The sequence below is a fragment of the Delphinapterus leucas genome, chromosome 9 (assembly GCF_059928025.1).
Source record: "Delphinapterus leucas isolate spDelLeu-1000000601 "Yukka" chromosome 9, BTC_Dleu_Yukka2, whole genome shotgun sequence".
NCBI classification, from domain to species: domain Eukaryota; kingdom Metazoa; phylum Chordata; class Mammalia; order Artiodactyla; family Monodontidae; genus Delphinapterus; species Delphinapterus leucas.
This window is the reverse complement of record NC_143137.1, coordinates 13,054,367-13,080,384: the sequence shown is the minus strand read 5'-3', so window position 1 is coordinate 13,080,384 and position 26,018 is coordinate 13,054,367. Positions and strand designations below refer to the sequence as shown.

The following is a 26,018-nucleotide window of genomic DNA, read 5'->3' as shown; positions in this document are numbered from 1 at the left end:
ATGTTGCTCTGCTTGGCGATCCGACTAGAAAAGGTTGACTTGGTCTGTGCACCAGAGGGATTGGTTACCATAGTGACATGTTCTTCCGGTGAAGCTGGAAACACAGTGACAGGGAAAGGGGTAGGGGAAGGATGTACAACATTTTGACTTTGTATCGACTGATTTTTAATTGAAGCAACAGAAAATGGACCAGCAGGGGGATTGAATACAATGATACCTAGAGTTGGGAGGGCACTGTATTTCTCTTGAACTAATGCAAACGCTGTTCCCCATCACCCAAAATACAGCAATCATTGTCAGCTGCAAGCCCTTGCTTACCATGGCTGTTTCTGTCCGTTTGACATTCTTGTTAGTTATTATTGAGATAGATGGCATGCCAGCCTTACAAATCTTGAGAGACTTAAGGTCACTATCTTCATTTTTAATCTCAAAACATAATCTTTCAAAGCCAGATCTGCTTTTTCTAAGTAGTGATGGACACATTTTGGAAATAAGTGCATCTTATATTAGGAGAATTCACAAGCAATTCCAATGGCACATAGAATGTAACCTCTAGACTTAATGTTCCTCCTAGAAGTACAGATTTTAGAAGGAAGTTAAAAAATAAATTGATATCCCTATATTTACTTTTAGGACACCTTAGAGAAAGCTATTTCTCTCATGGTATTCATTAGCAGCCTCAAAAGCTATCTTACGCCTTTGTCTTTTTTGGAAACATCTTCGATTAAAATTCTGGAGATATGTGTTGGGCAGGGGGAAAGGGAAATCAGAGAAAAGACTGCTTAAAATCTGTCAATATTATGGGAAAATTAGAGATTTATCTAAATGATCATATAGCCCTAAAGAACTCAGTCATTTGTTAAATCAATGTTCATTACATTAGAAAGTGCTGTTTTTGCATTTTACAATAAAACCACATAATTAATAAGAAAACAAAACAAATCCATATCTGATTTGAAGATAAAGTCCTTGGGGTTCATGTTCTTTCTGGAACCCGTTTCTTGCCCTGCTGACATGACTGTACCCACAAAAAGGCATTTCTGATCACTGCGTATTTATTTGTTTGTCTTACTGAACAATAAGTTCCTGGAGGGCAGGAAAGATAATCATTTGTAAAATACATCGGCTAGATGCTTGGTACTCGGGAAATACACAAATTAGGTTCACAGAAACTTATCCATTAAGAGCTTATTCTAATTGTAGGAACACTGTGTGGGAATCCAAATAAAGGATTAGTCAGAAAATTGTGATAGAAAATGAACCAGTGTAGCTCTCAGGGCAGGTTAATATTGCAACAGAGGCTACATAATTTAACAAGGAGGATTTCTTGAGCAAAAGCTTTGCTAAGGAATAAAGGTAACACCGTAGAGTTTTGCATAACGCATGTCATTGAAAAAACACATATCACGCACAATCATTATTTTTCACATTAGATAAGATTTTAATTATTTCCTTCTCGAGGGTAGGATTTGGGTAGAGGGTGCAGCAAGGATCAGTCACTCTTGAATTCCCATCTGTGTCCATACTCATGTCCTCTTGTCTGCCTGCTTTTCAACCTCATCTGTGTCTCCCTAGTAAGTCACTGCACTGGGGACAGATCAATGGCGGGATCAGCTTCTGAAATCCAAGAGACTTCCAGACCCTTAGGAGGACCAGCTACAGGTAGGATTTTGTTCCCGGGAACATGTATATTCTTTGGTTAGTACTGAAATCTTATATTGATATGGCTTGAAACCAGCAGACCTTCAACTGAGACTCTAAGAACTTTTTTATTATTTGAAAATAAGCCTTATAATAGAATTTGACCTAAATGGTTTTCATAATCATGGAGTGATGGTCAATGTTCTGAAGTATATTTTAATGGAACATTGCACGTATTCACAAATTAATAATGTTACTCAGCAAATATTTACTGCACATGTATTATGGGATGGGCACATATCACTAGAACGAAGAGAGAATAAGACCTGGTCCTTAGAATTCCCATAGTCTGTTAGTGTCACATAGAATAAGTGACAAGTGCAAGACACTGAGAGCAACAGAAACAGATGCAGAGAAACAGAGGAGGTGATGCTGGACTGTGTCGGCAGTGGGATGAGGTCAGGTGGGAAGGAGTTAGGGAGAGTTGCCCTGAGGAAATGAAATTTGAACAAGATTTTCATGAAGTTTGGAGGTGGATGGGGAAGAAGGGCATTTCAGGCAAAGAGGCCAGCATATGCACAGCCATGGACGTGTGAACCAGCAGTTTGGCCATGTGAGTGTTGATTTCTGGGGCGAGGGAGAGGAGCAGACCAACAGCTGGAGAGCAGGCGAGGGCCAAGTCAAGGAGCTTGTGAGCTCAGATCCCCTGTAGCAGTGCGGCCCATAGGATGGCTGCTAGCCACACGCAGCTACTTAACTTAAAATAACCAAAATTAAATAAAATTTAAAAATCACTTCTGGGCTTCCCTGGTGGTGCAGTGGTTGAGAGTCCACCTGCCGATGCAGGGGACATGGGTTCGTGCCCCGGTCCGGGAAGATCCCACGTGCCGCAGAGCGGTTGGGCCCGTGAGCCATGGCCGCTGAGCCTGCGCGTCCGGAGCCTGTGCTCCGCAAAGGGAGAGGCCACAACAGTGAGAGGCCCGTGTACCGCAAAAAAAAAAAAAAAAAAAATAGTGGGTTTGGATTGTAAAAACATCAAACCCTTTCACATTTGATGAGAAAGCTAAATTTATGTGATAGACAGTAAATAAAGGGTGAATGGCTGAGAGAAGGTGAAAGAGAGGGATGGGAAATCAGGGGGAGGAAAGGGAGAGAAAGAGCAAATTGAGAGACAGAGACAGAGATGCTTCTGAAGGGATCATGGCGGGCTGCTAGCTTGTAAAAGGAAGAGGTGGAGAACAAAGCAGCTAATTTCATACTAATGTAGGACCTCGTAATAAGAATGAACTATTTCTCTTTCTAATGATTTGAAATGCCATGTTGCAGATTGGGGTTAAAAATCTGAAAAGTTAATGGAGGAAGGTGGTGTTGGTAGCCCAACAGTGTGGATATACTTAATGCCACGGAGCCATACTCTTAAAAATGCTTGAAATGATAAAGTTTATGTTAGGTATGTTTTAACACAATTAAAATAAATAAATAAGTGAATTAAAAGAATTAAAAAACTTAATAGGGAAAGGAACTGGATTCCTGGTATGTAGAATGCTTCAAAACTGAGGATCTTCATTTATTCAACACATTTTTTTAGCACCTACTGTGTGCCAGGCACTAGCTCAGATATGTTTGGGACACAGAAGTTAATAAAACAGACATAATCCCTGTTCTCATAGGGCTTACCCTGAAACACCTTCAAGGATTGTATCTTTTTTCTAAACAAAACTTTCCAAGAGCACCAGTATGTAAAACAAGTAAAAGTAATGAATACATTCCTCGGGTCATTTTAAAACCATTGTATGGTAAAGAACACTTCACTGTGCTTATTCTAAAGATGTCTGTTGAGTACCAACTATTTCAGGCACATTACTTGGGGTAGAGGATCCTGAGTGAAATACATAGCTCCTGTCCTCAGAGAGACAAAAAAAGGTAGTATACAAGAAGAGAAACAAATACAAACCCCAAGTTTTTTTTTTAATATTTTAATTTTATTGGAGTATAGTTGATTTAAAATGTTGTGTTAGTTTCAGGTGTACAGCAAAGTGATTCAGTTATACACAAACATATACTCATTCTTTTTTAGATTCTTTTCTCCTATAAGTTATCACAGAATATTGAGTAGAGTTCCCTGTGCTCTACAATACATCCCCAGTGGTCATCTATCCTTTGTGATAGTAGTGTTCATGAGTTCATCTCAAGCTCCTGATTTATCCCTCCCCCACTGCGTTTCCCCTTTGGTAACCATAAGTTTGTTTTCAATATTGTTAAGTCTGCTTCTGTTTTGTAAATAAGTTCATTTGTATCTTTTTTTAAAAAAATTAGATTACACATATGAGTGATACCCTATGATATTTGTCTTTCTCTGTCTTAGTTCATTTAGTATGATAATCTCTAAGTCCATCCACGTCTCTACAAATGACCCAGTTTCATTCCTTTTTATGGCTGAGTAATAGTCCATTGTATATACGTACCACAACTTCTTTATCCATTCCTCTGTTGATGGACACTTAGGTTGCTTCCATGTCTTGGCAATTGTAAATAGTGCTGCAACAAACACTGTGGTACATGACTCTTTTTGAATTATGGTTTTCTCAGGGTATATGCCCAGTAGTGGGATTAATGGGTCGTATGGTAATTCTATTGTTAGTTTTTTAAGGAACCTCCATACTGTTCTCCATAGTGGCTGTATCAATTTACATTCCCACCAGTTGTGTTAGTTTCTGCCGTATAACAAAGTGAATCAGCTATATGTATACATATATCCCCATATCCCCTCCCTCTTGCATCTGCCTCCCACCCTCCTTATCCAACCCCTCTAGGTGGTCGCAAAGCACCGAACTGATCTCCCTGTGCCATGCAGCTGCTACCCAGTAGCTATCTATTTTACACTTGGTAGTGTATATATGTCAGTGCCACTCTCTCACTTCATCCCATCTTCTCCTTCCCCCTCCTTGTGTCCGCAAGTCCATTCTCTATGTCTGTGTCTTTATTCCTGTCCTGCTCCTAGGTTCATCAGAACCAGTTTTTTTTTTTTTATATTACATATATATGTGTTAGCATACAGTATTTGTTTTTCTTTTTCTGACTTACTTCACTCTGTATGACAGACTCTAGGTCCATCCACCTCACTACAAATAACTCAATTTCGTTTCCTTTTATGGCTGAGTAATATTCCATTGTATATATGTGCCACATCTTCTTTATCCATTCATCTGTTGATGGATACTTAGGTTGCTTCCATGTCCTGGCTATTGTAAATAGTGCTGCAATAAACATTGTGGTACATGACTCTTTTTGAATTATGGTTTTCTCAGGGTATATGCCCAGTAGTGGGATTGCTGGATCATATGGTAGTTCTGTTTTTAGTTTTTTAAGGAACCTCCATACTGTTCTCCATAGTGGCTGTATCAACTTACATTCCCACCAACAGTGCAGGAGGGTTCCCTTTTCTCCACACCCTCTCCAGCATTCATTGTTTGTAGATTTTTTGATGATGGCCATTCTGACTGGTGTGAGGTGATACCTCATTGTAGTTTTGATTTGCATTTCTCTAATGATTAGTGATGTTGAGCATCTTTTCATGTGTTTGTTGGCAATCTGTATGTCTTCTTTGGAGAAATGTCTATTTAGGTCTTCTGCCCATTTTTAGATTGGGGTGTTTGTGATTTTGATATTGAGCTGCATGAGCTGCCTGTATATTTTGGAGATTAATCCTTTGTCAGTTTCTACATTTGCAAATATTTTCTCCCATTCTGAGGGTTGTCTTTTGGTCTTGTTTATGGTTTCCTTTGCTGTGCAAAAGCTTTTAAATTTCATTAGGTCCCATTTGTTTATTTTTGTTTTTATTTCCATTTCTCTAAGAGGTGGGTCAAAAAGGATCTTGCTGTGATTTATGTCATAGAGTGTTCTGCCTATGTTTTCCTCTAAGAGTTTTATACTGTCTGGCCTTACATTTATGTCTTTAATCCATTTTGAGTTTATTTTTGTGTATGGTGTTAGGAAGTGGTCTAATTTCATTCTTTTACATGTAGCTGTCCAGTTTCCCCAGTACCACTTATTGAAGACGCTGTCTTTTCTCCATTGTATATTCTTGCCTCCTTTATCAAAGATAAGGTGACCATATGTGCATTGGTTTATCTCTGGGCTTTCTGTCCTGTTCCATTGATCTGTATTTCTGTTTTTGTGCCAGTACCATACTGTTTTGATTATTGTAGCTTTGTAGTATAGTCTGAAGTCTGGCAGCCTGATTCCTCCAGCTCTGTTTTTCTTTCTCAAGATTGTTTTGGCTATTCAGGGTCTTTTGTGTTTCCATACAAATTGTGAAATTTTTTGTTCTAGTTCTGTGAAAAATGCCAGTGGTAGTTTGATAGGGATTGCATTGAATCTGTAGATTGCTTTGGGTATTATAGTCATTTTCACAGTGTTGATTCTTCCAATCCAAGAACATAGTATATCTCTCCATCTGTTTGTATCATCTTTAATTTCTTTCATCGGTGTCTTTTAGTTTTCTGTGTGCAGGTCTTTTGTCTCCTTAGGTAGGTTTATTCGTAGGTATTTTATTCTTTTTGTTTGAGCTGTTTGTTTATTTTGGAGATCCAAGTTTGGTTCTTTGAGAGATTTATGTGTTGGGGGCTTGAGTGATTCTTGAGTTTTGGAGGAGTTAGAGGAAGCTTTGCAGAAAAGGGGACATCTAGTCCTAACATGTACTTAGAGAGGTTGACTGTGGGTTGATAAGGTGAAGTCTTAGCCTCATTTAAAAATGATTAATTAATAATGACAAAGTAATAACTTGTCCAGTCTGCTTTCCACCCACCTTTGTCCCCCAGACTCCCAGTGCTTCTCCGAAGAGGCAGCTGTTGCTACCAGATTTTAAGAAATCATATCAGAGATATTCTGTTCAGCAATATTTAAAAATACCAGCAAGTATAAATATAGGTCAGGCAATGAACAGGGGATTTAAGGATGAAAAAAGTTTATTTTTTTTGTAAATTTGTATACACAGAGATGATATTTAAAGGCCCATTCCAGGAGTCACTAGGAATCTTCTACAGGTGATGTTTATTTTAAGTGGAGGCTGCTGTTGGCATTCAGAGAAGTTTGACAGATTTGCTGCTTTTATGGGAGAGTGCAGTATCTGAATTATTTCAATTGATTTTTTTTTTTTGGTGTCCAAGTAGTTTGCCAAGAAAAGGCAATTTACTTTATATTAGGTCATCTTCATAAATTTATATCATTTCCTACGTTTGAAAATGCCCTGCTGTTCTATATCCTGAAGCTCACTCTGTTGGACACTTTATTTGCTCTAGAGCAATCTCTCATTCAGTTTTGCCCTCAATTTCTTTTCATCTTTATAAGAGCAATTCTATTTAGGCAGACACAACTCTTATTCCCCAAGGCTCTGGAGTATTTTGCACACCTGGATGGGATAGGGTGATTTTTACCTAGAAGAAGCTCTGGGCTCATATGCTGCTGTATGCTAACTAATACAGCATCGGATACTATCCTGTGAGGCTGAAGACACATGTGCCTTGTCGCCTGGCACTTCTACCCCTGGCTATATACTCCTGAGTCCATGGACTACATCCAAGACTCTCCATGGCATCACTGTCTTATAATAATAAAATAAATAAGTAAACAAAAAGGAAAAACTTGTATTCATTAATAGGAGAATGGGTAATAGGCATGGTATGTTCATACAGTGGAAACTACCACTGTGTATTTAAAATAAATATACTAGATCTACATATTTCCAAATGGATAAACATAAAATTTGAGTGAAAAGAGCAGGGTGCAGATTGAAATGAAGAGTATGATGCTCTTTATATGAAGCTCAAAAACAGATCAAATAACATTAGATATTGTTTATTTGCCTTGTGTTTATAAAAATATGCATGTGACTGATAAACACAAAATGAAGGATGGTGTTTATCTTTCTCAGGGCAAGAAAAGAAATGGAATTGGGGCGGTGCTTTCATCTGTGATATTTTATTTCTTGAAAAGCAGAAAAGATCTGAAGGAACTGGGGCACACACATCCATGCACACTGAAGCTATTTGGAAAGTTGTTGCCGTTCTGACAAAAAAAAAGTTAACATTTTATTCAGACTCTACTATTCAGCATTCAGGAGGCAGGTCCTTTAAAGAAAATTCTTGGAAAACTTTGCTTTGAGGCAATCTGTGACTGACTTTTGTAAGTAGTAGTAGCAAAGAGGAGAATCAGGTAACCTTTAACCAACAATTTTCACCGAAAGTAGCTCCCGGGGAAGGGTTTAGAAAGGCTAAAATCATGTTTTACTCCCTTCTGATGTAATGTAAGAAGAGGAAATCAGGGCTTTAAAAAGACTTATTTGTGAGATAGAGACTAGTGTACATGTCACTCCCTGCTTTGTAGATTTCCTGCAGCTTGTGGAGAAAAACCAAGAGTTCTAAGGGCCAGAAAGTTAACCCCTCCAATGAACTTGATCAGACATTGAACGTTAATAGCTAAGGCACGGAGGCAGAGAGAGCGGGACAAACCAGAGACTGAGCACGAACACCTGGAAAGGCGTGTGAGCCCTAAGGGAGGAACTCAGCATAAACTAGGAAAGGAAAAGCTAAGGATTGCTAAGAAGGAATCAGAATTGTAGTCTTAAAATTGTGGGGATGACTTCAGCCAGGAGCCCGTCTGTTATGGTAGTGGTATGTTCCCATGCCATACAAGTTCCACCTGGAACAGGAAAGTCCCATTGGAATTACAGCAAGGGTTCCATTTTCACCTGATAATGCTTTTAAAACACCAAAACTGGGCCTGAAGTTACTAGGGATCACGAAAGTCCTAGGGGGTTTCAGGGGTGTTGAAGCTGAATAACTGCCACGATCACATTTTAGTAACCACAGGGCTAAAGAGGTGCCCACGTGTAGCTCTGGGCAGGCCTGCATCGCCAGGTCCCAGGTGGGTGAGCTGCTTTATTCATTATGCTCCGCTGGGATGCTCTTCCTGCCCACCCTTAAATGAACGACTTTGGGAAGGGCTGGCCTCTGTGTTTCCAGCCTCTCCCTCTCTCTCCCTCCTCCCGGAATGGGTTAACACAAGCGAAACAGAAGATCATCTTGCTTGGCCCTTTTTCTTTTCAGGTGTGGCCTCTCCTCCTCGCCTGGGTCTCTTGTCTTCTTCACCTTCACCTTCAGTGCACTTTGAGGCCCCTGCCAGTGGGTTTCCTCCCCGACCCCCAAGCTGGGACTACTCCTTCTCTGTGAAAACTTCACCTCCCCTGGCTTTGAGGACACCGTTCTCTCTTGGTCTGCTTCTGTCTTGGTTCTTACCCCCTCTCAGTCACTGGCTCTTCTTTCTCAGCCCGTGTGAGTGTTCTCCAGGGTACCACTTTTTCTTCTCACCCTTTGCCCTCTCCTTGAGCCATCTCACTCATGCCCAGGGCCAGTTTCAGCCCTTGATGTTCACAACCCGTTGCACTGGGAATCTCTCACTCAGACCTTCCACCCAAACATCTCGCCTGTTGGATATCACCACGTGGAGGTTCCATTTGTCCAAAAGAACCTATTTTCTCTTTTTCCCCCAGAGTCATTCCTCTTTCATTTTCCTCCATCTGGGGGAATGATATCACTTCCTCTCTCCTTGCCCAAACCGGAAACTTGAGAGTCATCCTTAGGGATCTCTTCATTCTTGCCCTCCTCATCCAAGCAGTGAACAAGCCACTTTTCCTGTTGATACATTCATGCTCATCTCCCCATGCTATTCGGGTATCGCTGCTGCGGTGAGGTCCTCCTCACCTGTATTCTTGTAGCATTCTCTATTTGGTTTCCCTGTTCTCTAATCTCATCTCCCGTAAATGCTTTCTATATAGAGTGATTTTTTAAAAAATGTAAATCTAATCGTGTTATCTCTTTGCTCAAAACCCTTCAGTGGCTCCTCGCAGCCTATCCGTCACAATAAGGTCCATAATCTTCATTCACCTTGGCACGTAAGGCTTCACAGGTCTGGCAACATTCTCCCCTCCCCACCCCCCAGCCTGCCCATCTCATCCTTTTGTCTACTTCTCTCCATAGAGAGATAGAGAGATAGAGAGATTAAGGACTCCTGGGTCCCCAAGCAGGCTAAGCTGTTTGGTGCCTTGGGAGCCTTTGTTTATGAAGCTTCTTTCTTCTCCTGAAGGTCCCTGTCCCTGCTCACGGCCACCCCCAAGCCAGCCTGGCCAGCACCTTCTCATGCTCTAGGCGTCAGCCTTCAGCCCCTCCTCCTAGTCTCGCCTGGGGTTCTGTCACCTCCATCTCCCAGGGAGAATTGCCTTCTTCCCCCTTAGCCCTCTGTCACACACGAGACATCTTTCCCCTCCTAGCACCAGTGACATTTTGCTTCCCCATATGTTTCCCTCCTTTCAAAGACTATTTTTGACCTGTTTATTATTCATTTTTTATCTGCAGTGTTTTGCATAATGCATGGGCCATGATAGGTATTTAATACATAGCTGTTGAATGAATGAAGGTTTATTTCAGTTAATGCAGTCGACCTGGAAACCTCATTTAGCGAAGAGCCATAATTTCATTGGACTAGGGAAACTCACTATTAAAAGGAAACCTGCTGTGAGTTGTTCTGTAATGCATACGATCAACTTCACTTTATTTTCTTTGTTAAGGTTTGTATTTGCTTAAAGTGTCCACATCTCTGATTCACAAGAGGAGAATTTCAAGTGGGGATTGTTCCATTTTCCCTGGACTAGACCTCTTCATTATGATCGTACCCGCTTTCTCTTCTCGGCATGCTTTCCTTAGGCAGGTCCTCCCACCCGTAGTGTATTAGATAAAGAGAAGCCTAGCTCCATTTCTTGTCCCCATCATGGATATTAGAATTGCCAAATTTACCTCTGGGTCAGGCATATGTGACCATTCCCTCAAGTTTCGCAGTGTTTATCACCAGGCATGTCTTCAGGCTGTCTCAATGAAGCCCCCCTCTCAACTGTTTATTTAGGGCAGCTTTCTCAAATCTCTTCTAGTAGAGATTTTGGTCAGATAATGGCCAGAAGACAGAGGATGTGCTTTTGTGACTGCCTCCCTTCTGGTTCATACCTCAGTTCGCTTTTCATAACTTCCAGCTGGGGTGGGTCAGCGATGCTGGGAAGACACGGCCAGTATCTATTTCCAGGTCTCTGATGCATCTGGCCCCATTGTGGCTGGTGAGCAACATTGCTCACAGGAAACATCCATCCCCTACAGAGGGTCTGGGGCCAGAAAGACACCATGACCGACCAATACACCTTGGCTTATGAAGACCACCGAGTCCCAGTTCAGTTCACTCTCAGGGTGTCACTGGGAAGTGGATTCTTTTCCGGAATGACAGTGACTGTTGTTCAGGCTGATAATCTCATGGGGAAGGTTTTAAGGACCTCTTCTTTAGCCATGTGATTTACTAAGGGCAGAGCCATTGTTGTCATTCGGATTAGTAGAGTAATTCTTTTGTTTTCAGCAGATAAATGTACACTCAGCTACATTGCTTGGTTCTCTAAACTATGTTGAATAAATGATTCATATCAAGGAAACATCTTCTATGACCACTATATCTCCTGGATTTATATTAGTTAAGTCTATGCTGGGTTTAACCTAGAAAAATGATTTCCAGCGCCTTCTGCCTAAGTTGCATAAAGTGCTATAGTCCAAAATTTAGATTGTACATTCAGTAGTAACCATTGGGTAGGCATCCCAACTAAACACTAAACTTGTGTTTTGAAGAGCTGGGTTAATTGTAAAATATAATTATAAAAACTGTTAGTGATCTATGCAGTAATGTGGGTCTTATAAAATGGAGGGTAGCCCTTACCCTAGAAAACTGTCTCTTTGTCATATATGCTTGTTTTAAAACCTGTAGGAACCCAGAGGTTTATTTCAAACTGGAAGGTGGCATTTCATCTTTTTGGGTCAGCAGAATTGTTAACATTTCAGAAAAGGACTTTTGTGCTCCTGTGCCAGCAGCACGCCTGTATCAGCTTTTATTACACATATCCGTAGTGGTGTGGTGGCTGGCTGGGTGCTTGTAGATCAGTAAGTTGCTAAAAGGGGAGATGCATCAGAGAGTGTAATGGCTTCTTCACAGAAGATAGATTGTCTCCAGGTAGTGAAGTGCATTTAGGAACAACAGTGATATCCCTGTACTGAGAGCCTTATTATTTAGAAGAGAGAAATGGACTCTCTCAAGGTGATGAGTCCTAGGATAAAGACTTTAACATGCTAAACATATACTCCAGGAGATTTTCTTTAAAAAAAAAAAAAAAAAAAGAAAAGAATAATTAATTTTTGGCGGCGTTGGGTCTTCGTTGCTGCACGCGGGCTTTCTCTAGTTGCGGCAAGTGGGGGCTACTCTTTGTTGCGATGCGCGGGCTTCTCATTTCAGTGGCTTCTCTGGTTGCAGAGCACGGACTCTGGTGTGTGGGCTTCATAGTTGTGGCTTGCGGGCTCTAGAGCACAGGCTCAGTAGTTGTGGCGCAGGGGCTTAGTTGCTCCGAGGCATGTGGGATCTTCCCAGACCAGGGCTCGAACTCATGTCCCCTGCCTTGGCAAGCAGATACTTAACCACTGCGCCACCAGGGAAGTCCAGAGGAGATCTTCTGTTCCAAACAAATTCAGTTTGTTTTAATAGAAGAATTCCCAGATGGAGAAGTACAGAATTAATTCTCTTGGCCTCAAACACGCCTTGATTGTAGTTGTTCTGCAACTTTGTTGTCCTATTAATTTAAAAAAGTCTTCTTATAATTTTAACACTGATTTTTTAAGAGACTTGGGTGGGCTTGTATACAGCATCAGTGAGAAGTTGGGAAAAGTAGTGACCCTAACACAAAGTGATATGGCTGGGGTTTGAGGATGGTGGAAACTTACAGAAGATGGCACAGAGCTCCTTGGCTAAGGTTCTTGACTTGAAGGCTGTGGACACATGGAGTCAAGGTTATATCTGAGCTGAGTGTACTTATGTACAGGAGAGTTCCTAGGAATATGGTGTCAGAGAGGATGGTGACTTTTTCCGGGTTGTGTGTGATAATTTCTACTCAGTGGTTCTCCTTCATGATGCAGGAATAAATTAGATATTCATTTATTCAACACATATTTGGTGAATACTTTTATGTCAGGATTTGTACTAGGAGCTTAGGGTATAGTAGTGCACCAAATAGGCAAAACCCCCTGCCCACATGGAGTTTATATTCCAGTGAGACAATAAAAAGATTAATAAGTAAAATATGTAATATATTTGACAGTGTTTAGTGCTACGGAGAAAAAACAAAGCATGGAAAGGGAAAGGACATGTGAGGAGGCAGGGTTGGAATTATAGATGGAGTGGCCAGGGAGGACCTCACTGAGAAGGTGACTTTGAGTAAAGACCTGATGGGCATGCAGAAACTAGCTATGGGGAGATCTGGGGGAAGAGGATTTCAGACAGAGGGAGTAACAAGGACATTGGCCTTGATGTGGGAGAACAGCTAGCATGTTGGAGAAATAACAAGGATGGAAGAATGGCTGGGTGGGAGGAAGAAATGAAGGGGGGATTGTAGTAGGATATGATGTCAGCAAAGTAGAGAGCCACCTCCCACAGGGTTTGAAGGCCATAGGAAGGAGTGAGATGGGAAGCCATCATAGGGTTCTGAGAAGAGGAGTGACATGATTAGACTAGACATGGTTTAAAAGGATCACTTAGGTTGCTAAGTTAATAATTAGATGCAGTGGGACACATATGGAAGCAGGGAGACTAGCCCACATAGGTAGTGGATGGAACTAGAGTGGGGGAGAAGAGATTGGGTTCTGGATATATTTTGAATGAAAAACTATCAGGATTTTGGCTGATGGATCAGACACAGGTGGGTGAGAAAAAGCAAAGTCAAAGATGACATCAAGGTTTTTAGCCTGAGGACCTGGTAGCATGGAGTTGCCATTAAATATGATGGTCAGGACTACAGGAAGATCTCGATTTGGGAATCCACACTTTTGGACATGATAACATTTGAGATACCTTTTAAATGCTCAGGTGGAAATGTCTATAGCTAGTTGGATATGTTGGCCTGGGTTCAGGGGAGAAGTCTCACTTGGGATGTAAATTTAAGAGTCATCAGCTTATCGTATTTTTAAAGTCATGAGACGGAATGAGATCACCTAGAGAGTGCATGTAAATAGAGAAGAGAGGAGGTCTAAGGATTGAATCCTGGGACACACGGGCTTTATAGACCTCAGGGAGTTGAGGAAGAATCAGCAAAAGAGACCGAGAAAGAACAGCTAGTGTAGTGAGGGAAAAATTAGCAGTGTGTCCTGGAAGCCAAGTAAAGGAAGTAGTTTAAGGAGGAAAAGGAAGTGATCAACGGTGTGCAAGGCTGCCTGTGGGTCGAGTAAGATGAGGCTGAGACTTGAACTTTGGATTTTACAACATGAAAGTTATTGATTCCAGTGGTAGATTCAAGAGTGAATGGGAGGAGGGGAGGAATTGGAGGCACTGAGTTTAGACAACTTTTAAAAGGGTTTTCCATGTAAAAGTGAGGAGAGAAGTGGTAGCTGGACTGAGAAATTTAGATTAAGAGAGACTCAAGAACTTTTTTTTTTAATTAGAGAAATATTAGTGTAACTGTAGGCTGATGGGAATGACACAGTAGACAGGGACAAAACTGATGGTACAGGGAAAAAAGAAGGAAGAATTGCTGGAGCAATTGCTGGAGAGGGTTGAGGCAGAAAGGAAGACAGAGAAAAGAGTGAAAGGAAAGGGATGTAGCCCATGTAGCCCAGGAAGAAACACATGTTTTAAGTAAGTAAAAATCTGAGATTATCATTTATTTATTTAGTACTTTTTAACTGTTTAATTTATAATGTGTTAGTTTCAGGTGCATAGCAAAGTGATTCAGTTATCCATATGTGTGTGTGTGTGTGTGTGTGTGTGTGTGTATATATATGTATGTATGTGTATATCTACATGCTTTTAAAAATTCCTTTCCATTATAGTTTGTTTTTTTTTCCCCCGGTACGCGGGCCTCTCACTGTTGTGGCCTCTCCCGTTGTGGAGCACAGGCTCCGAACGCGCAGGCTCAGCGGCCATGGCTCACGGGCCCAGCCGCTCCGCGGCATGTGGGATCTTCCCGGACCGGGGCACGAACCCGTGTCCCCCGCATCGGCAGGCAGGCTCTCAACCACTGCACCACCAGGGAAGCCCCTCCATTATAGTTTGTTACAAGATATTGAATATAGCTCCCTGTGCTATACAGTAAATCCTTGTTGTTTATCTGTTGTATATATGGCAGTGTGCATCTGTTAATCTCATACTCCTAGTTTATCCTTCTCCCTGCCTTTCCCCTTTGGTAACCATAAGTTTGTTTTCTATGTCTGTGAGTCTATTTCTGTTTTGTAAATAAGCTCATTTGTACTATTTTTTAGATTCCACATATAAGTGACATCATGTAGTATTCATCTTTCCCTGTCTGGCTTACTTCACTTAGTATGATAATCTCTAGGTCCACCCATGTTGCTACAAATGACGTTATTTCATTCTTTTTCACAGATGAGTAATATTCCATTGTGTATATATACCACATCTTCTTTATTCATCTGTTGATGGACACTTAGGTTGCTTCCATGTCTTGGCTATTGAAACTAATGCTGCTGTGAACATTGGGGTGCATGTTATCTTTTTGAATTAGAGGTTTTGTCTTTTCTGGATATATGACTAGGAGTGGGATTGTTGGATCATATGGTACTTCTATTTTTATTTTTTTTAAGGGAACCTCCAGACTGTTTTCCATAGTAGCTGCACCAATTTACATTCCTACCAACAGTGTAGGAGGGTTCCCTTTTCTCCTCACCCTCTCTAGCATTTATTATTTGTAGACTTTTTGCTGATGGCCATTCTGACTTGTGTGAGGTAATACCTCCACTGTAGTTTTGATTTTCATTTCTCTAATAATTAGCACTGTTGAGCATCTTTTCATGTGCCTGTTGGCCAACTGTATGTCTTCTTCGGAGAAAGAAGGTCTGTTTAGGTCTTCCGCCCATTTTTTGGATTGGGTTGTTTGTTTTTTGTTATTGAGTTGTATGAGTTGTTTGTTTATTTTGGAAATCAAGCCCTTGTTGGCTGCATCATTTGCAAATATTTTCTCCCAGTCTGTAGGCTGTCTTTTAGTTTCTTTTTTGGTTTCCTTTGCTGTGCAAAAGCTTATAAGTTTGATTAGGTCCCATTTGTTTATTTTTGGTTTTATTTCTTTTGTTTATTTTATTTTATTTATTTATTTACTTATTTTAGGTTTATTTCTTTTGCCTTGGGAGAGTGACCTAAGAAAACACTGGTATGGTTTATGTCAGAGAATGTTCTCCCTATGTTCTCTTCTAGGAGATTTATGGTATCATGTCTTACATTTAAGTCTTTAAGCCATTTTGAGTTTATTTTTGTGTATGGTGTGAGGGAGTGTTCTAACTTCATTGATTTACATGTGGCTCCGAGACTATCTTTCTGGGTGCAAGTTATCTATCATCGTGCTCACACTACAAGCTTGTGGGATAATTTGAGCCAAGAGCTTTAAACGTCTCAGAAGAGAGTTTCTATATCATGTCAGCATCTTACTGTCACTGAGCATTTAATGGGAGTTCCTCTGAAGAAAGCAGAATTGGAGAATGAACTACATTCTGGTTATGTGTGTTGCTTTTGCTTTCTGCTTTATAAAAAGGAACTGGTCAGGGTAGCCTAACTGTTCTAGGCAGTTGTAGGCTGGTGATCGGTGGGACACTCTGAGACATTTTGCCTTTAGGTGTTAGTTAAAATGTGATGTGTTGTGTCTTGAAGTATGGTGCTCCGAAAAGTTTAAAAAGGCTTCATTTTTTTTTTTTGCGGTACGCGGGCCTCTCACTGTTGTGGCCTCTCCTGTTGTGGAGCACAGGCTCCGGACGCGCAGGCTCAGCGGCCATGGCTCACGGGCCCAGCCGCTCTACGGCATGTGGGATCTTCTCGGACCGGGGCACGAACCCGCGTCCCCTGTGTCGGCAGGCGGACTCTCAACCACTGCGCCACCAGGGAAGCCCTGTAGTGATCTTTTAACCAACAACTTCTGCAGTATTTTCATTTAAGGCATCACTCTAATTAGGATCTTAGGATGCTTTGACTCTGATGACATTCATTTTTGAGATAAAGCTGCTTTATTTTCAGTCTGAATAGACACACTCTTGCCTTGTCATCCTAAAAATGCCGCACTGTGTCCGCATTTCAGAGCCACTGGTTAAATGAGTGAAGACCTATGGTGGTGTGGAATTAGTCTTTTTTGTGTATTATACTGTAAGTTTCTCTGGAAAACAAAGCCCAAGAATTTCTGGTAACCTCTCAGCAGCAAATATTTTCTACGATTAGTGTAGGAACTAAAGTCAGAAAATCTCCCTTTCTTGGGGGAGAAAAGCGTCTGGATATCGTGAAAAAATTATGAGTCGAATTTATAGGCAATCACTTATCTGCATGTTTTTTGAAAAGGTGTGGCTGTCATTAGCCTCTTTGATTTCTTCTTTGCAGATTGTAAAGACTCAAAAATCTAAGAAAAACTGTATAAGTTCTAGAGACAAAGAGTAACAGGTGCAAGTTAGGGGAGCAGGTGGTGTATAATTTCACCTTTGCCTCCTACTCAGAAATAGGGAGGAAATTAGGTCCCAGTTTGGAAACCATGCGAGAAATGTCATTCATTGCCACCTAAAATTGCATGTAACTTTTGATTTTTTCTTTACCCTCCTGGCTTGTGGCTGGGAGTACATTTGGTTCCATCTAGAAGCAAGCAGGTTCTGAATTTCCACAAAATATCTTTCAGGGTGTATGCCGTGACCAATTTTAGTTTTTCAAGCTCTTAGAAATTTTTAAGCTTATCATATTTCCCGATTAGGTTATTGCCACTTTCTTTCACAACTGTCACAGTAATAGGTTTATTCAAAGGTTGCTCTCCTCCCTAATCTTCTCTCACCTACTTTTTCTCTCTCTTTCAGAGGTTGCTTATTCTCTCAAGTATATCCTTTCATCAGGACTTGTTTTCACCAGATAAACCCTGAGGCACTTCACCGATATGTGGGGCCTAGAGAGCAGATATAATTATTCCCATGATTTTACATATGAGGCACATGAGACTCAAAAAAAGTTTACCATCTGCTGCGTGACTAGTAAATAGTGAAACCACACAAGGACTATTGCTTTTTTCCATATTCTTTCAACCACTACACACCAGGATGCTGCCTCATAGTGCTGGGTTGAATTGGGGGTGTGCCTGTATACTTTCCTGTTCTGTACTCCTACCTCTCTTTCATCATTGCATCCATAAGAGGGACCAGATGGGTGAAAGGAAGTGCAAGCGCTGATGGTGGCTCTAGGCAATCAAGCCCTATCTCTCCACGGGCATCGACAGCTGTCGATGTGGTATCTAGAAGGGAAGAGACTCAGAACTACATTCTATACAACATGATTAGCATCTGAGCCAGGTTCTCGCTCTGGCTTCTTTTTTTTTTTTAACTGGAACAGTCTCTATTTTATTGAGTTGTTGCAAGGATCAAATTAAATTATGCATGTAAAGTGCTTAATATGGAGCCTGGCACATGATAAGCTTAGATAAATAATAACCATTACTGCATTCTGGTTGTTGTTATTATTTTGTGGAACTACTTTCTCTACCTTACTTTTTATTTTTACATCTTTATTGGATTATAATTGCTTTACAATGGTGTGTTAGTTTCTGCTTTATAACAAAGTGAATCAGTTATACATATACATATGTTCCCATATCTCATCCCTCTTGCGTCTCCCTCCCTCCCACCCTCCCTATCCCACCCCTCTAGGTGGTCACAAAGCACCGAGCTGATCTCCCTGTGCTATGCGGCTGCTTCCCACTAGCTATCTACCTTACGTTTGGTACTGTATATGTATCCATGCCACTCTCTCGCTTTGTCACAGCTTACCCTTCCGCCTCCCCATATCCTCAAGTCCATTCTCTAGTAGGTCTGTGTCTTTATTCCTGTCTTACCCCTAGGTTCTTCATGACATTTTTTTTTCTTAAATTCCATATATATGTGTTAGCATACGGTATTTGTCTTTCTCTTTCTAACTTACTTCACTCTGTATGACAGACTCTAGGTCCATCCACCTCATTCCAAATAGCTCAATTTCATTTCTTTTTATGGCTGAGTAATATTCCATTGTATATATGTGCCACATCTTCTTTTTTTTTTTTAACATCTTTATTGGAGTATAATTGCTTTACAATGGTGTGTTAGTTTCTGCTTTACAACAAAGTGAATCAGTTATACATATACATATGTTCCCATATCTCATCCCTCTTGCGCCTCCCTCCCTCCCACCCTCCCTATCCCACCCCTCTAGGCGGTCACAAAGCACCGAGCTGATCTCCCTGTGCTATGCGGCTGCTTCCCACTAGCTATCTACCTTACGTTTGGTAGTGTATATATGTCCATGCCTCTCTCTCGCTTTGTCACAGCTTACCCTTCCCCCTCCCCATATCCTCAACTCCATTCTCTAGTAGGTCTGTGTCTTTATTCCTGTTTTACCCCTAGGTTCTTCATGACATTTTTTTTTCTTAAATTCCATATATATGTGTTAGCATACGGTATTTGTCTCTCTCTTTCTGACTTACTTCACTTTGTATGACAGACTCTAGGTCTATCCACCTCATTCCAAATAGCTCAATTTCGTTTCTTTTTATGGCTCAGTAATATTTCATTGTATATATGTGCCACATCTTCTTTATCCATTCATCCGATGATGGACACTTAGGTTGTTTCCATTTCCAGGCTACTGTAAATAGAGCTGCAATGAACATTTTGGTACATGACTCTTTTTGAATTATGGTTTTCTCAGGGTATATGCCCAGTAGTGGGATTGCTGGGTCATATGGTAGTTCTATTTTTAGTTTTTTAAGGAACCACCATACTGTTCTCCACAGTGGCTGTATCAATTTACATTCCCACCAACAGTGCAAGAGGATTCCTTTTTCTCCACACCCTCTCCAGCATTTATTGTTTCTAGATTTTTTGATGATGGCCATTCTGACTGGTCTGAGATGATATCTCATTGTAGTTTTGATTTGCATCTCTCTAATGATTAGTGATGTTGAGCATTCTTTCATGTGTTTGTTGGCAGTCTGTATATCTTCTTTGGAGAAATGTCTATTTAGGTCTTCTGCCCATTTTTGGATCGGGTTGTTTGTTTTTTGTTATTGAGCTGCATGAGCTGCTTACAAATTTTGGAGATTAATCCTTTGTCAGTTGCTTCATTTGAAAATATTTTCTCCCATTCTGAGGGTTGTCTTTTGGTCTTGTTTATGGTTTCCTTTGCTGTGCAAAAGCTTTTAAGTTTCATTAGGTCCCATTTGTTTATTTTTGTTTTTATTTCCATTTCTCTAGGAGGTGGGTCAAAAAGGATTCTGCTGTGATTTATGTCATAGAATGTTCTGCCTATGTTTTCCTCTAAGAGTTTGATAGTTTCTGGCCTTACATTTAGGTCTTTAATCCATTTTGAGCTTATTTTTGTGTATGGTGTTAGGGAGTGATCTAATCTCATACTTTTACATGTAGCTGTCCAGTTTTCCCAGCACCACTTATTGAAGAGGCCATCCTTTCTCCACTGTACATTCCTGCCTCCTTTATCAAAGATAGGGTGACCATATGTGCGTGGGTTTATCTCTGGGCTTTCTATCCTATGCCATTGATCTATCTTTCTGTTTTTGTGCCAGTACCATACTGTCTTGATTACTGTAGCTTTGTAGTATAGTCTGAAGTCAGGGAGCCTGATTCCTCCAGCTCCATTTTTCGTTCTCAATATTGCTTCGGCTATTTGGGGTCTTTTGTGTTTCCATACAAATTGTGAAATTTTTTGTTCTAGTTCTGTGAAAAATGCCAGTGGTAGTTTGATAGGGATTGCACTGAATCTGTAGATTGCTTTGGGTAGTAGAGTCATTTTCACAATGTTGATTCTTCCAATCCAAGAACATGGTATATCTCTCCATCTATTTGTGTCATCTTTAAATTCTTTCATCAGTGTCTTATAATTTTCTGCATACAGGTCTTTTGTCTCCTTAGGTAGGTTTATTCCTAGATATTTTATTCTTTTTGCTGCAGTGGTAAATGGGAGTGTTTTCTTGATTTCACTTTCAGATTTTTCATCATTAGTGTATAGGAATGCCAGAGATTTCTGTGCATTAATTTTGTATCCTGCTACTTTACCAAATTCATTGATTAGCTCTAGCAGTTTTCTGGTAGCATCTTTAGGATTCTCTATGTATAGTATATCATGTCATCTGCAAACAGTGACAGCTTTACTTCTTCTTTTCCGATTTGGATTCCTTTTATTTTATTTTCTTCTCTGATTGCTGTGGCTAAAACTTCCAAAACTATGTCGAATAAGAGTGGTGAGAGTGGGCAACCTTGTCTTGTTCCTGATCTTAGTGGAAATGCTTTCAGTTTTTCACCATTGAGGACGATGTTGGCTGTGGGTTTGTCATATATAGCCTTTATTATGTGGAGGAAAGTTCCCTCTGTGCCTACTTTCTGCAGGGTTTTTATCATAAATGGGTGTTGAATTTTGTCGAAAGCTTTCTCTGCATCTATTGAGATGATCATACGGTCTTTCTCCTTCAATTTGTTAATATGGTGTATCACGTTGATTGATTTGCATATATTGAAGAATCCTTGCATTCCTGGAATAAACCCCACTTGATCATGGTATATGATCCTTTTAATGTGCTGTCAGATTCTGTTTGCTAGTATTTTGTTGAGGATTTTTGCATGTATGTTCATCAGTGATATTGGCCTGTAGTTTTCTTTCTTTGTGACATCCTTGTCTGGTTTTGGTATCAGGGTGATGGTGGCCTTGTAGAATGAGTTTGGGAGTGTTCCTCCCTCTGCTATATTTTGGAAGAGTTTGAGAAGGATAGGTGTTAGCTCTTCTCTAAATGTTTGATAGAATTCGCCTGTGAAGCCATCTGGTCCTGGGCTTTTGTTTGTTGGAAGACTTTTTTTTTTTTTTTTTTTTTTTTGTGGTACGCGGGCCTCTCACTGTTGTGGCCTCTCCTGTTGCGGAGCACAGGCTCTGGACGCACAGGCTCAGCGGCCATGGCTCACGGGTTCAGCCACTCCGCGGCATGTGGGATCTTCCCAGACCGGGACACGAACCCATGTCCCCTGCATTGGCAGGCGGACTCTCAACCACTGCGCCAGCAGGGAAGCCCTGTTGGAAGATTTTTAATCACAGTTTCAATTTCAGTGCTTCTGATTGGTCTGTTCATAATTTCTATTTCTTCCTGATTCAGTCTTGGCAGGTTGTGCATTTCTAAGAATTTGTCCATTTCTTCCAGGTTGTCCATTTTATTGGCATAGAGTTGCTTGTAGTAATCTCTCATGATCTTTTGTATTTCTGCAGTGTCAGTTGTTCTCCTTTTTCATTTCTAATTCTATTGATTTGAGTCTTCTCCCTTTTTTTCTTGATGAGCCTGGCTAATGGTTTATCAATTTTGTTTATCTTCTCAAAGAACCAGCTTTTAGTTTTATTGATCTTTGCTATTGTTTTCTTCATTTCTTTTTCATTTATTTCTGATCTGATTTTTATGATTTCTTTCCTTCTTCTAACTTTGGGGTTTTTTTGTTTTTCTTTCTCTAATTGCTTTAGGTGCAAGGTTAGGTTGTTTATTCAAGATGTTTCCTGTTTCTTAAGGTAGGATTGTATTGCTATAAACTTCCCTCTTAGAACTGCTTTTGCTGCATCCCATAGGTTTTGGGTCGTTGTGTCTCCATTGTCATTTGTTTCTAGGTATTTCTTGATTTCCTCTTTGATTTCTTCAGTGATCACTTCGTTATTAAGTAGTGTATTGTTTAGCCTCCATGTGTTTGTATTTTTTACAGATATTTTCCTGTAATTGATATCTAGTCTCATAGCGTTGTGGTCGGAAAAGATACTTGATAGAGTTTCAGTGTTCTTAAATTTACCAAGGCTTGATTTGTGACCCAAGATATGATCTATCCTGGAGAATGTTCCATGAGCACTTGACAAAAATGTGTATTCTATTGTTTTTGGATGGAATGTCCTATAAATATCAGTTAAGTCCATCTTGTTTAATGCATCATTTAAAGCTTGTGTTTCCTTATTTATTTTCATTTTGGATGATCTGTCCATGGGTGAAAGTGGGGTGTTAAAGTCCCCTACTATGAATGTGTTACTGTCGATTTCCCCTTTTATGGCTGTTAGTATTTGCCTTATGTATTGCGGTGCTCCTATGTTGGGTGCATAAATATTTACAATTGTTATATCTTCTTCTTGATCGATCCCTTGATCATTATGTAGTGTCCTTCTTTGTCTCTTGTAATAGTCTTTTATTTTAAAGTCTATTTTGTCTGATATGAGAATTGCTACTCCAGCTTTCTTTTGGTTTCCATTTGCATGGAATATTTTTTTCCATCCCCTCACTTTCAGTCTGTATGTGTCCCTAGGTTTGAAGTGGGTCTCTTGTAGACAGCATATACATGGGTCTTGTTTTTGTATCCATTCAGCCAGTCTGTGTCTTTTGGTGGGAGCATTTAATCTATTTACATTTAAGGTAATTATCGATATGTATGTTCCTATTCCCATTTTCTTAATTGTTTTGGGTTTGTTATTGTAGGTCTTTTCCTTCTCTTGTGTTTCTTGCCTAGAGAAGTTCCTTTAGCATTTGTTGTAAAGCTGGTTTGGTGGTGCTGAACTCTCTCAGCTTTTGCTTGTCTGTAAAGGTTTTAATTTCTCTATCAAATGTGAATGAGATTGTTGCTGGGTAGAGGAATCTTGGTTGTAAGTTTCTCTCCTTCATCACTTTAAATATGTCCTGCCAGTCCCTTCTGGCTTGCAGAGTTTCTGCTGAAAGATCAGCTGTTAACCTTATGGGGATTCCCTTGTGTGTTATTTGTTGTTTTTCCCTTGCTGCTTTTAATATGTTTTCTTTGTATTTAATTTTTGACAGTTTGAGTAATATGTGTTTTGGCGTGTTTCTCCTTGGATTTATCCTGTATTGGACTCTGTGCTTCCTGGACTTGATTAACTATTTCCTTTCCCATATTAGGGAAGTTTTCAACTATAATCTCTTCAAATATTTTCTCAGTCCGTTTCTATTTCTCTTCTTCTTCTGGAACCCCTATAATTCGAATGTTGGTGCGTTTAATGTTTTCCCAGAGGTCTCTGAGACTGTCAGTTCTTTTCATTCTTTTTTCTTTATTCTGCTCTGCAGTAGTTATTTCCACTATTTTATCTTCCAGGTCACTTATCCGTTCTTCTGCCTCAGTTATTCTGCTATTGATCCCATCTAGAGTATTTTTAATTTCATTTATTGTGTTGTTCATCATTGCTTGTTTCATGTTTAGTTCTTCTAGGTCCTTGTTAAATGTTTCTTGCATTTTCTCTATTCTATTTCCAAGATTTTGGATTATCATTACTATCATTATTCTGAATTCTTTTTCAGGTTGACTGCCTATTTCCTCTTCATTTGTTAGGTCTGGTGGGTTTTTATCTTGCTCCTTCATCTGCTGTGTGTTTTTCTGTCTTCTCATTTTGCTTATCTTACTGTGTTTGGGGGTCTCCTTTTTGCAGGCTGCAGGTTCGTAGTTCCCGTTGTTTTTGGTGTCTGTCCCCAGTGGCTCAAGTTGGTTCAGTGGGTTGTGTAGGCTTCCTGGTGGAGGGGACTAGTGCCTGTGTTCTGGTGGATGAGGCTGGATCTTGTCTTTCTGGTGGCTAGGTCCACGTCTGGTGGTGTGTTTTGGGGTGTCTGTGGACTTATTATAATTTTAGGCAGCCTCTGTGCTAATGGGTGGGGTTGTGTTCCTCTCTTGCTAGTTGTTTGGCATACGGTGTCCAGCACTGTTGCTTGCTGGACTTTGAGTAAAGCTGGGTGCTGGTGTTGAGATGGAGATCTCTGGGAGATTTTCGCCGTTTGATATTATGTGGAGCTTGGAGGTCTCTTGTGGACCAGTGTCCTGAAGTTGGCTCTCCCACCTCAGAGGCACAGCACTGACTGCTGGCTGCAGCACCAAGAGCCTTTCATCCACATGGCTCAGAATAAAAGGGAGAGAGAGAGAGAAAGAAAGAAAGAGAGAGAGAGAGAGAGGGAGGGAGGGAGGGAGGAAGGAAGGAAGGGAGAAAAAGAAGGAAGGAAAGGAAGAAAGAAAGAGAGAAAAGAGATAAAGTAAGATAAAATAAAAGTTATTAAAATAAAAAATAATTATTAAGAAGAAAAAATTTTTAAAGAAAAAAAAAACGGACGGATAGAACCCTAGGACAAATGTTGAAAGCAAAGCTATACAGACAAAATTTCACACAGAAGCATACACATGCACACTCAGAAAAAGAGGAAAAGGGGAAAAAATCATAAATCTTGCTCTCAAGTCCACCTCCTCAATTTGTTATGATTCGCTGTCTATTCATGTATTCCACAGATGCAGGTACATCCAGTTGATTGTGGAGCTTTAATCCGCTGCTTCTGAGGCTGCTGGGAGAGATTTCCCTTTCTCTTTTTTGTTCGCACAGCTCCCAGGGGCTCAGCTTTGGATTTGGCCCCGCCTCTGCATGTAGGTCGCCTGAGGGCGTCTGTTTTTCGCTCAGACAGGGCGGGGTTAAAGGAGCCGCTGATTCGGATGCTCTGGCTCACTCAGGCCGGGGGGGGGGGGGGGGGCTGCACGGAGTGCGGGCGAGCCTGCGGCGGCAGAGGCCAGCGTGACGTTGCACCAGCCTGAGGCGCGCCGTGCATTCTTCCGGGGAAGTTGTCTCTGGATCCCGGGACCCTGGCAGTGGCGGGCTTAACAGGCTCCCGGAGGAGGGGTGTGGAGAGTGACCTGTGCTCGCACACAGGCTTCTTGGTGGCGGCAGCAGCAGCCTTAGCGTCTCATGCCCGTCTCTGGGGTCCGCGCTTTTAGCCGCGCCTCGCGCCCGTCTCTGGAGCTCCTTTAAGCGGCGCTCTTAATCCCGTCTCCTCGCGCACCAGGAAAGAAAGAGGCAAGAAAAAGTCCCTTACCTCTTCGGCAGGTCTAGACTTTTCTCCGGACTCCCTCCCGGCTAGCCGTGGTGCACTAAACCCCTGCAGGCTGTGTTCACGCCGCCAACCCCACTCCTCTCCCTGCGCTCCGACCGAAGCCCCAGCCTCAGCTCCCAGCCCCGCCCGCCCCGGCGGGTGAGCAGACAAGCCTCTCGGGCTGGTGAGTGCCGGTAGGCACCGATCCTCTGTGCGGAAATCTCTCCGCTTTGCCCTCCGCACCCCTGTTGCTGTGCTTTCCTCCGCGGCTCCCAAGCTTCCCCCCTCCGCCAACCGCAGTCTCTGCCCGCGAATGGGCTCCTAGTGTGTGGAAACCTTTCCTCCTTCACGGCTCCCTCCCACTGGTGCAGGTCCCGTCCCTATG

The 26,018-nt window shown here is 41.2% G+C and overlaps 1 protein-coding gene across 1 annotated transcript in view; it reads left to right on the top strand.

The window, feature by feature from the left end:
* TMEM178B (transmembrane protein 178B) overlaps nucleotides 1-25,274 on the top strand; it is a 28,862-nt gene extending 3,588 nt beyond the window's left edge. Inside the window, exon 2 of the mRNA XM_089917311.1 lies at nucleotides 1,576-25,274. Within this exon, the coding sequence (XP_089773437.1) occupies nucleotides 1,576-1,703 (128 nt within the window). The 3' untranslated portion in view covers nucleotides 1,704-25,274. The remainder of the gene's footprint in view (nucleotides 1-1,575) is intronic.
* Nucleotides 25,275-26,018: the final 744 nt, after the last annotated feature.